The sequence below is a fragment of the Piliocolobus tephrosceles genome, chromosome 16 (genome assembly GCF_002776525.5).
Source record: "Piliocolobus tephrosceles isolate RC106 chromosome 16, ASM277652v3, whole genome shotgun sequence".
Taxonomy (NCBI): domain Eukaryota; kingdom Metazoa; phylum Chordata; class Mammalia; order Primates; family Cercopithecidae; genus Piliocolobus; species Piliocolobus tephrosceles.
Window position 1 is genome coordinate 24,871,092 of NC_045449.1, and position 12,063 is coordinate 24,883,154.

At 40.3% G+C, this 12,063-nt stretch overlaps 1 protein-coding gene across 1 annotated transcript in view; it reads right to left on the reverse strand.

Annotated features, from left to right (window-relative positions):
• The window catches only part of BLMH (bleomycin hydrolase), a 48,258-nt gene that overhangs the window by 22,165 nt on the left and 14,030 nt on the right, over positions 1 to 12,063 (reverse strand). Inside the window, exons 7-10 of the mRNA XM_023183851.3 lie at positions 5,930 to 6,085; positions 4,585 to 4,743; positions 4,403 to 4,470; positions 2,789 to 2,906 (exon numbers count right to left, since the gene is read on the reverse strand). Coding sequence (XP_023039619.1) covers positions 2,789 to 2,906; positions 4,403 to 4,470; positions 4,585 to 4,743; positions 5,930 to 6,085 — 501 coding nt within the window. The remainder of the gene's footprint in view (positions 1 to 2,788; positions 2,907 to 4,402; positions 4,471 to 4,584; positions 4,744 to 5,929; positions 6,086 to 12,063) is intronic.

Below are 12,063 nucleotides of genomic sequence, written 5' to 3' on the forward strand. Positions count from 1 at the left end.
GGTGACAGAGTGAGACTCCGTCTCAAAAAAAAAAAAAGAAAAACCTTTTCATGTATTTTATTTATTTATTTATATATATTTTTTGAGACAGAGTCTTGCTCTGTCACCCAGGCAGGAGTGCAGTGGTGCAATCTTGTCTCACTGCAACCTCCGCTTCCCAGGTTCAAGGAATTCTCCTGCCTCAGCCTTCAGAGTAGCTGGAATTACAGGTGCATGCCACCATGCCCAGCTAATTTTTGTATTTTTAGTAGAGGCAGGGTTTCACCATGTTGGCCAGGCTGGTCTTGAAGTCCTGACTTCAAGTGATCCTCCCGCCTCGGGCTCCCAAAGTGCTGGGATTATAAGCGTGAGACATAGTGCCCAGCTAAAAACCTTTTTTAAAAAATTATTTATTTATTTATTTTGAGACAGAATCTCACTCCATCGCCCAGGCTAGAGTGCAGTGGTATGATCTTGGTTCACTGCAACCTCTACCTCCCAGGTTCAAGCAATTCTCCTGCCTCAGCCTCCCTAGTAGCTGGGATTACACGCTTGTGCCACCATGCCCAGCTAATTTTTGTATTTTCAGTAGAGACAGGGTCTTGCCATGTTGGCCAGGCTGGTCTCGAACTCCTGACCTCAGGTGATCCTCCCGCCTCGGCCTCCCAAAGTGCTGGGATTTCAGGCATGAGCCACTGCACTCGGTCTAAAAAACCTTTTATAAACTAACTTTATGTTTTGTTTATAATTCAAATGTGAGAATTTTGTTAAATTGGGGTGATAACACTTTTAAATCACCTTTTGCTATTTTAAAATGGCTTTTCGTGATCTACATAAGTAATGCAAATTATACTCTACACATTCTCCTGGGTAACCCTGAAAACCTGTTTCTTGGTGTGGGAGTCTCGCTAACTACAGAGCTGAGATTATCGACGAATGGAATAATGAGGAAAACAGCTCGCTGGATTATAAGACCTCAATCTTTACATTTATTTATGAAAACTACATGAGGATCAGAAATATCAGCATTAAGACTGACTCTTAAGTTCAGGGCACCTTTACACCATACTGTTTGATCTCATATAAAACTGAGAATACCTCAGAGTTCTACTATATAATTTGCAGGAATGTAATTAAACCCTTAAGACCAAGTTTTGAATACGGAGAGAGCACAGGGATCTTAGATGCTGTGGGGTTGAAAGGGCACCCTTCAAGTGAAGTAGTTGGAAGAGGTGAGAAAAAGGTACAGACAGAAAACACCATTCCACTCACAATTCTGCATAGAGTATAAAAAACAAATCAGGACTTTTAGATAGGCTAGTTATGAAAATGTGGCATAATGATATGCTAAGATATTTCTAAACATTTTAAAGATAATAAATCTAGTGGATAGGATAGCAAAAACAATTCTCTATCAAACTATTTTCTAGCCAGGCACAATGGCTCACGCCTGTAATCCCAGCACTTTGGGAAGCCGAGGCGGGCACATTACCTGAGGTCAGGAGTTTGGGACCAGCCTGGCCAACATGGCAAAACCCCATTTCTACTAAAAATACAAAAAATCAGCTGGGCGTGGTGGCAGGCGCCTGTCATCCCAGCTACTCACAAGGTTGAGGCAGGAGAATCTTTTGAGCCTGAGAGGTGGAGGTTGCAGTGAGCTGAGATCACGCTACAGCACTCAAGCCTGGATGACAGAGTGAGTGAGACTCCGTCTCAAAAAAAAAAAAAAAAAAAAAACCCAAAACGATTTTCTAGAACAATTTATACAAGGTAGTTATTCTGTGAGTTTCCAGGAATTAGGCTAGAAAGAGAAAATTTTTGCTTGTGCTGGTAAGGAATTAAAGTAGTTCGAGTTCTTCCTTTCTGATGATCCCTGAGCACAGAGGGGAAAATATCTATTTTTACTGACTGGAAGTGAGGAGTTTATTTGCGAAAGATAAAATTTCAGTTGTTTCCAACTGTGTATCCTGAAAAAAGCGGTATTACTATACACACTATTTCACAGGAAATTCAAAATACTTTATATCCAATTTCCTGAAGCTCTGTATATAACTAGTAATGGGTATGGAGTCCACAAATTACTGTTATTGACATTTTACTGAAGAAGAATCTGAATGACAAATGAAGGGAAATCTGAACATACGTCATCAAGATATGAACACTTTCAGGGCACATTTTGATTCCCTATAAAGCAGAAGTTGCCTTCTCTCAAGTTCCCTTGCTGAATTCTCTTCACACCATGACCTTCCAAAGTTACACAGTTACTTGGTCGTTCCCTGCTGACCCGAATTCTCTTCATAGAAAGTTTCTATTTTTATATTACCTCTAAGCACGCAGGCAAGCCCCAAGTGATGCAGGTACAATGTCTTACTTGGAAACTAACTTTCTTTTTTTTTTTTTTTTTGAGACTGAGTCTCGCTCTGTTGCCCGGGCTGGAGTGCAGTGGCTGGATCTCAGCTCACTGCAAGCGCTGCCTCCCAGGTTCACGCCATTCTCCTGCCTCAGCCTCCCGAGTAGCTGGGACTACAGGTGCCCACCACCTCACCCGGCTATTTTTTTGTATTTTTTTTAGTAGAGACGGGGTTTCACCACGTTAGCCAGAATGGTCTCGATCTCCTGACCTCCTGATCCGCCCGTCTCGGCCTCCCAAAGTGCTGGGATTACAGGCTTGAGCCACCGCGCCCCGCCGGAAACTAACTTTTAACAGAAATCATATACACTATAAATGAAGCTCTGTTGGGTAAACAGTCTGCAGGAGAATGTAGATCCATCTGTGCAAACACTCCAGGAGGCATGCTGAGGGTCATACCTTCTCTGAGACAGCAGTGAAGGTCATGGCGTGGGTCATAAGTGACTCACCAAAAGTCAGCCTCTCCGCTTTATTCATGTTCTTCAAGGAGACACCAAACACTAATTCATGGTCATAGCTGTAAAAAGAATGATAGTACAAAATAAAGGGAGTACGATCATAGGGAAAACTGGCTTTTGGTTGTAAAAGGAATTCAGAAGAAACTGAAGAGGCTCAACAGCTCCAAATAAATAAGGCTCTAGCTGTAGCTCTTCAGAAAGAATATGGAACATGCAGAACTTAGTCTCTCACTGGGAGTCCATTCTCTACGTGTCACAAGAGTATGCAGGAAAAAAAGGAGAAGATTAAACATAAATTCTCCACATCAGAAGCTGACAAGTTTACATTGCCATTGAGGCAAGAAAACTTTAAAAAATAATGAAAAAAGCTTTTGAAGTAACTTCTTAGAAAACTGGTCTCTTTTGAGCTGGTAGAACCAACCAGTTTCTGAATTCATTTAAATCATTGCTGATTAAAATTTAAATAAATAATGCCCAAAATATTGGGGAATATTTTTGCATAAGCACTACACTCACATTGTTAAATACAAAGAAACAAAAGCCAAAATACATGTGAGAGACATCCTTGCATGTTCTAGTTAATGTGAAAGACACACTTGGGAGTTGCATCTACCTGCTTTCAAAAATTTTTTAAACCTCATTAATTCTCTTTTTAGCAGATTTCTCTGACTATCAAGATATTTACTCAACTTCCTACAAGTAACAACTACTTAAAAGTAACCCTAAAATGGAGAATGGTGAACTGTCAAGGAATCCTATATGATTCAGTTTACAAATTAACCTTCATTGTCATAAATGACCAGGAGGAATGCTTTAAAGTATGCACGCAAATTAGTCCCACTTGTTACAAAGACAAAATACAAAGCTACCAAAGTAACACAGCAAACGGGAGCCCTGAAAAATCTTTCATTACATTCCCAAATGTACTGAACACATTTACACACTAGCTAATTATTTTTTTATTTTTTTTTTATTTTTTGAGACGGAGTCTCACTCTGTCGCCCAGGCTAGAGTGCAGTGGCCGGATCTCAGCTCACTGCAAGCTCTGCCTCCTGGGTTTATGCCATTTTCCTGCCTCAGCCTCCCGAGTAGCTGGGACTACAGGTGCCCACCACCTCGCCCGGCTAGTTTTTTGTATTTTTTTTTTAGTAGAGACGGGGTTTCACCGAGTTAGCCAGGATGGTCTCGATCTCCGGACCTCGTGATCTGCCCGTCTCGGCCTCCCAAAGTGCTGGGATTACAGGCTTGAGCCACCGCGCCCGGCGTTAATTATATTTTTAAAGTGTCTTTCTCATAGAAGATGGCTTTTTAGGAACACTCAACGATTTCTACTCAGATAGAAAGTATTGTGATCTTGATGTCCTGGGTTAGAGTATTTAAGTATGTGGAGTTTCTGCTATGAATCCTCAAACTCTACAGGATGCAAAGAAAGAGACTCGCCCTTAGGCCAACCTTCATCTTTGGATGAACCTCGGCAGAGTCATTTTGTACCAAGAGCACATTCTAACAGCAACAACCCACAAATGACTTTCTATTTTAAATTTCCTGCACTCACAGATTCATGTCACTGAGGCCCAGCTTGCCATTGAAGTGTTTTCCAACATCACAGCCAAACCACACAGCCTAGAAACAGAAGAGAGAGAGAAAGAAAGTCAACATAAGCCCCATCTTCCTATTATACCAAAGAAGTAAAAGATGTTTTAACCCCAATGTGCAAAATACAAAAACAATACCAACCTCTCCATCTTTGATGGAGGCAGCAACCATCTTTTTCAGGAAGTCAATGGGCTGGTTGTTGTATAGAGTTTTTCTCCCTCCAACCATATTGCTTAAGTATTCCACTGTGTAAAGTTTGTTGTACTTGTGCTGGGGCCTAGGGTCATTCACTAAACAAATCTATTGAGAGCAAAAACATATTGATTAGAGCACAAAGCCAGGAATGTCAAGCAACACACAGCTCTCCTCTAGGTTCATGTTTGCATCAAGCTCATCATTTCTGCCTACAAGCTAAGTACTACAGCCACATCGTTAAGTAACAAAGAAACAAAAAGTGGCAAAATACATGTGAGAGAGGTCCTTGCTTATTCTAATTCGTGTAAGAGACACACTTAGGAGACACATCTACCTGTTTTTCCTACTAGCAAGAACTGCTCCAAAAGCAATTTTTTTTTTTTTTTTTTGAGACAGAGTCTCACTCTGTCACCCAGGCTGGAGTGCAGTGGCACCATCTCGGCTCACTGCAACCTCTGCCTCCTGGGTTCAAGTGATTCTCCCACTTCAGCCTCCCAAGTAGGTGGGATTACAGACGTGCGCCACCACGCTTGGCTAATTTTTGTATTTTTAGTAGATGCGGAGTTGCACCATGTTAGCCAGGTTGGTCTCGAACTCCCAAACTCAGGTGATCCACTCACCACAGCCCCCCAGTGTGCTGGGATTACAGGCGTAAGCCACTGCACCCGGCCCTCAAAACTCATTTTGAAAAACTACATGCACTGAGTAAGAAAAACTGGAGAGCTAATCACAAGGCCCCTATTCTCAAGTTACAAGACAGGCATCTGCTTGGAAGAGGATCAAGAAGCCAATAAAAGGAAGAGGCTCTGATCATCCTGCTAGGCAGATGAGGAAGACTTAAAGGGAACAGGAAAAACAAAGATTGCTCCCTTCAACAAGAGAGTTCCCCAAGGGGACCTCAGTGCAAAAGTGCTCTGACTCCATGATAAGAAATACCCAATACACTTTCATTGTCTTTGCACTTGAGAATGATTCTGGTCCTAGACAGGGGCGCATGTGGGAATTAAAATCACTGCTGGCTTACAGTTTAAAAAGTCTCTGAAGAGGAACACTGGGGAAAGGCTGATAAATCCTGGCACCACCAACTTCATTAGCTACATAAAATACTTCCAAGGAAGTGGGGAAAAATGTTTGCTGTCTAGTTTGATACTCATGAATGCTAACCAAGAATCTTATACCATTCCCTGTGATTACCAGCCATTTGAAAGTATAATAAAAAAAAAAGTCAAAAAAAAAAAAAAAAAAAAAAAAGAAAGTAAACAGCCAGTGACCACCAGTGCCATTCACCAACCTTATTTTCCATATTGAAGAGTGGCTTGACATGCTCCCTGTAAAACTCCAAGGGTGTTATGGGGCCAATCTTCTGATAATTTTTATCTTTGTCTCGATACTCCCAGGTGAATGCCTCTGGTGGATTACCCAAACAGATGCACACCACTCGGAATATCTGGAAGAGAGGAGGAGGAAAGGCGAGAAATGGCTAGGGGGAAATGTTATTTTCTTCACCTCTTCTTTTTCCTTAAGCTTAGGAAACACAAGAAGTTAGTGGCTAAATGCAAGCTAAAATTTTCACAAGAAATCTAATACTGCGTCAAAAATTGGAAAGCTGATGTCTGAGATTTGGTACCAGTCAACTTATGAGTTCTCAAATAAACACTGTGAACAATGCAATTCTGAAATGTTAACATTTAGTGCTTAGTACTTGTCCTGAAAATTAAAACTTCCTTAGCCAAGAATCTGCCTACCATTGATACCCAGCAAGATCTGAGTTGCTGCTCTGCTGATTATTTTTCAAGTAACAAATAATGACAAATTTTATAAATGGATTTCCTTCCCTTTCTACATTGATGTTTTCCTTATTACAACAGGAGTCTCTACTCATAGGAAAGTAACTAATTTTTCAGCTGCAGTTGGATGACAATGCCTATTAAAAGTATTAGAAGAGGAGGGCCAGGTGCGGTGGTTCATGCCTGTAATCCCAGCACTTTGGGAGGCTGAGGTTGGAGGATCGCTTGAACTGAGGAGTTCAAGACCAGTCTGGACAACGTAGTGAAACCCCATCTTAAAAAAGAAAAAAATCAGCTGGACGCAGTGGCTCATGCCTGTAGTCCCAGCTGCTCAGGAAGCTGAGGTAGGAGGATCGTTTGAGCCCAGGAGGCAGAGGCTTCAGTGAGCCATGATCATGCCACTACGCTCCAGCCTGGGTGACAGAACAAGACCCTATCTCAAAAAATACAAAAATTAGGGGCACATGTTCTCAGGATCTCCTGACGGCTGAGTCATGGTTTAAAAAAAAAAAAAGTACAAACATTAGCCACACGTGGTAGCCTGAGCCTGTGGTCACAACTACTCAGGAGGCTGAGGTGGGGTGACGACTTGAATCCAGGAGGCAGAGGTTGCAGTGAGTTGAGATCACACCACTGCAGTCCAGCCTGAGTGATAGAGTGAGGACCCTGTCTCAAAAATAAAAAGAGGAGTAACTTTTAGTAATAAGGTATAATTTTTTGGGTTGTGAGACAACGTATTTTCTAATGATGTCACAACATCTTCAAGTTAACATCATTACAATCCAAGGATATATTTTATATTTTTTTCATTTTATAGAAATGCAAAAATAAGGCTGGGTGCAGTGGCTCACGCCTGTAATCCCAGCCCTTTGGGAGGCTGAGGCAGGTGGATCATGAGGTCAGGAGTTCGAGACCAGCCTGGCCAACATGGTGAAACCCCGTCTCTACTAAAGATACAAAAAACAAACAAACAAACAAACTAGCTGGGCATGGTGGCATGCGCCTATAATCCCAGCTACTCGGGAGGCTGAGGCAGGAGAATCGCTTGAACCCAGGAGGCAGAGGTTGTAGTGAGCTGAGATCGTGCCATTGCACTCCAGCCTGGGTGACAGGGCGAGACTCCATCTCAAAAAGAAAAAAAAAGCAATGCAAAAATAGAAAAAGAGATACACCCTGCACAAGGACAGAATAAAAGTATTTCATCTTCTATATCATATGTCCTTGTCTTTTTAAAAACATAACACTATGATCTGCCTCTCCCTTTTGCACCCACAGTCACCACCCTGATCCAATCATCTACTACCTGCATTATTTAGGCCACACATTTGTATCTGCTATCACATTCAAGAGAAACAGACTTTATATTTACCAAGTGTGCCTATTTTGTGCTAGATACTATGTACTTGCTAGGTCCACTTCATTCTCGTAATACCCTCTCAAGGTATATTTCCCTCCACTTCCACTTCACCTTGTTTTTTCTTCTTTTTCTTCTTCTTCTTCTTCTTTTTTTTAAATCAGAGATTGAGACACAAAGAAACCAAATAATTTACTTAAAGTCACACAGCCAGCAAGTGGAAAACCACAATCTAAACTGAGGTCACATGCTGTCAATGACAACAACAACAAAGTATTGCTCCTTGGCTACAGGATTTAAAAAGGGAAGATGTACTGACCGTCTACTTTGCTGTACTATCTTTCATTACCATATCTCTTAAGCCTCTCAGCAAAGATGGTGGATATTATCCCCCTTTTACAGATAAGGAAATCAAGGTTCAGGGAAATAAATCACTTTCCTGAAGTCATAGAGCCAGTAAACGGCAGTATCAGGATTTGAACTTAGGGCTGACTTTAATATGCTGTTTCCAAAGTCCATCTATTTGCCATTTACTGTAACTTTCTAGTTTTCATATAACTTGTCTCTCATAAAAGATTATACACTTCTTAAAGATAAGAACCAGATCATGGATATTTCGTGTCCTTTATAGCATCTAGCAATGCTGGTGACATGACATAGATATACCAGCTGATCTGAACATTGTTCCATTCTCCATATCACCACAGGAGAATTTTAAAAGGACTACTTTTCTCAACTCACGTCCCTGTTGAAGAGCCAATGTTTCCTTATTACCTCCCACAACAAATCCAAACTCCGTGACCTAATTCCTTTTTCTCACTTTTTAACTTAGGCATAACGTATGTTAAGTGTGTAAAACACACTAACAATTCGTTTTTTAAAAACATACATATATACCCATGTAACCATCATTCACATCAATATACATAACATTTCCAGGCTCTGGAGGTTCTCTGGTCCCTTTGCTATTAAGTAACCCACAACTTCCACCAGATAACCACTATTCTTACTTTATAACCATTGATTAGTTTTGCCTGTCCTTTAACTTCGTATAAAAGTATTCATAGAACATATCTTTTGTGTCTGGCTTCCTTTGGTTGACATAATGTCTGTGAGATTCACACACACTGCTGTGTATGTGAGCAATCTGTTCTTCACTGCTGTGATTCTATCTTAACAGAAGTAAGTTAACTTAGAGAAGAAGTTATGCTTGCTTGTCGTTTTGTTTTGTTCTGTTTTCCAAGATAGAACCTTCCTTTATTAAGATTTACTGTGTGTGTTATGAGCCTGAACGTCTGGTCATTAAACCATCTCTCTTTTAACATTATATCCTTCTCAAGTTGGTTTCTACCACAGAAAGGAGGCAGAGTATCACATAAGCAACTGTAATTGAGTTACTCTAGCCAAGGATTAATGAGCTGTTTGGGATTCACAGTCATTTTGCATTTGCTCAGTGCCAAGACTACAAATGACAACTTTAGGCATCTGTCATTATGAAGAAGACATTGCCACTGGTAACTATGGTCAACTCAATGACAATGAAGATGTACAGTCAGAACATACTTAGATTAGAAAGGTTTTAAAGACCTAAATGATGTGTATTTTCAACTAGTAACTATTGTTACATGTGTATCTACATGTAGTAGTGGAATCATTTTGATTAATTCTCAGTTATCCAAGGGTGGTAAATTCAGCTCAGCCAGGTTCTGGTCAAAAAAGGAGAGGCAAGGCCAGGCCCAATTAAGATGAAGATAACTAAGTGAATTTCTGTTTACTTTTAAACATGTTCTAAAGATAAATACAAATGTTTTACACTATAATTTGCAAAATACCTTATTATGTACTTGACTCCCTATTTAAAGTAAAAAGTGTTAAATTCCTCCTTCTCCCAAACACATTAGAGGAAATTTGCATTTCTGCTATCTAAATGAATTCTACAGTGAGTCCTTTTGTAAGACAATACTTATGCCCTTCACATATATTTTATAAATCTGAATTTTAATAAAGATATAATTAAGGCATAAGTAAGGATAAGGGTGATATTTCTTTCTTTTAGATTTTAGTAAAACTTTGTAACTTGAGATATGTTGCATTGCTTTATACTATTTGTTTACCACGACTATAAATTATCCAAAGTCATTAATACTTAAGTCAGTTTGTAACACTTTGTAAGGAATATCTGACTCTGAGTCAAACAACACTAGTTATTTAAATAAGCTCTCATTAAAAAAAAAAAAAAAAAATGCTCCGAAGAATAATTTCCATGGTCTCTGATACTAGATTTTTTTGATAAGAGACTCTGCAGTTCTGAAACAACATTCCCTGGGCAGTGAGCTTTAGGTATCCAAGTCTGCTCTCTGGTGGGCAACACTGGAGTGTCACCTGCTTCTCACAAGATCTATTTGGCATTCAGCACAAAAAAAGATACTGGACATTGAACACAAGAGATTATATTGAATTGAATAAAGTAAGAGTACAACCACATCCCTCAGAATATAATTACACATTAAATTAATATTAAAACCAACAATTAGCCCATTTAGGGAAATGTATTTGTGACTTTAATTGAAATTGCTCACTTCCCATCCCAGTACTTTACATCTTTTCTCCTTTACTTTTCTCCATTGCACTTATCTTCTGACATACTATATGTCTTATACACTTGTCTTTCCCTACTAGAACATCAACTACACAAGGGTAGGTATTCTTTTCCGCATTGTTCACTGTTCAATCTCCAATGCCTAGAATAGTGTCAGGCACATATATTAAGAAATATTTACCGAACACATGCCTCCTTTTTTGTTGTGGGGGAGCGGGGGACAAAGCCTCACTCTGTCACCCAAGCTGGAATGTGGTGGCATGATCTCGGCTCGCTGCAACCTCTGCCTCCCAGGTTCAAGCGTTTCTCATGCCTCAGCCTCCCAAGTAGCAGGGATTACATGCACGCACCACCCACCAGGCCTGGCTAATTTTTTGTATTTTCAGTAGAGACAAGGTTTCGCCAGGCCAACGTGATCCACCTGCCTCCCAGAGTGCTGGGATTATAGGCGTGAGCCACCACGTCCAGCCCCACATCCAGCCCCGAGCACTTTTGTCATTTCAAACCAAATTTAGAACCAAACTGATAAAGGGTGTGGACTTGGAATATGGGCTTTCCAAAATGCTGGAAAGCTGAAGGCAAAGATATACATGGCTCAATGACACCTGGCAACAGATTCTGCTCTTCCTCAACTCCTTAAACGAATAATGATGTGATCCTATTAATTCTGAATCTGGTTTAAAAAGAACAGAAGCAGTCAATGTTTCTAATTATTCCCTTAAATATAGATTACTGAGAAAGGTCCCCTAAAATTGTGATATGAGTCCCAGAGTATAAAGGACAGCCTGCCCAAAATTGAGCTACATTTTTTGATTGATGGAGACCCTTCACTTAACCCTGGGGGCAGGTGTATGTCAAGGGAAGCTATGCTGAGTGCATCTGTACTTGTCTCTTGGGGCCATTTATCTTCTGATTAAGATTTGTATCTTTAGCTAACTAAATAGGGAACTTAAACTAACCTACAACAATGTGGATTATATATAGTCCCTCTCTAGCAACCTATAACTGGAAAAACTGCAGCTGGTGCCAGAAAGGTCCAAGCCCTATTTCCAGTTTAAATATATTTCATAAGAAGATGAATTATAAAGAAGGGTCTTTCCTCTCAAGTCTCATTTTATAAAGGAGCTCCATTGTAACTGATCTCTAAAAATATTTTCAGGCCAGATGCAGCGGCTCATGCCTGTAATCCCAGCATGTTGGGAGGCTGAGGTGGGAGGATAACTTGAGCCTGGGAGGTTGAGGCTGCAGTGGGCTGTGATCGTAACACTGCACTCCAGCCTGGGCAACAGAGCAAGACATTATCTCAAAAATATAAAAAAATAAATCTCTCTAATGGAGAGATCTGTTTATTTTAAATGACCTGCTGAAGTACAACATGGTAAAAGAAGCTGAATCAGGAGAGAAAGGTAAAAGAATGAGACATGAAATAAGGGGAAAGAAAGTGTAGATCCCAATTTAAAGACAAATGATACAGGACTTAGTTAATTCCCATACCCATGACAGACATCAAATGAGAGGAAGAAGGAAAGATGCAGCAGTTGAGAGTCAGGCATAAATCTTAGAAGCGTGAGAACCTGAAACAGTTTTTTAAGGCAGCTACAGGCAGACACAGAAAAAAGGAGAGGTTAGAATAGTAAGGTAGTTTGAAGATGACAACCAAACTACTTGAAAGATAGCAAAACTTC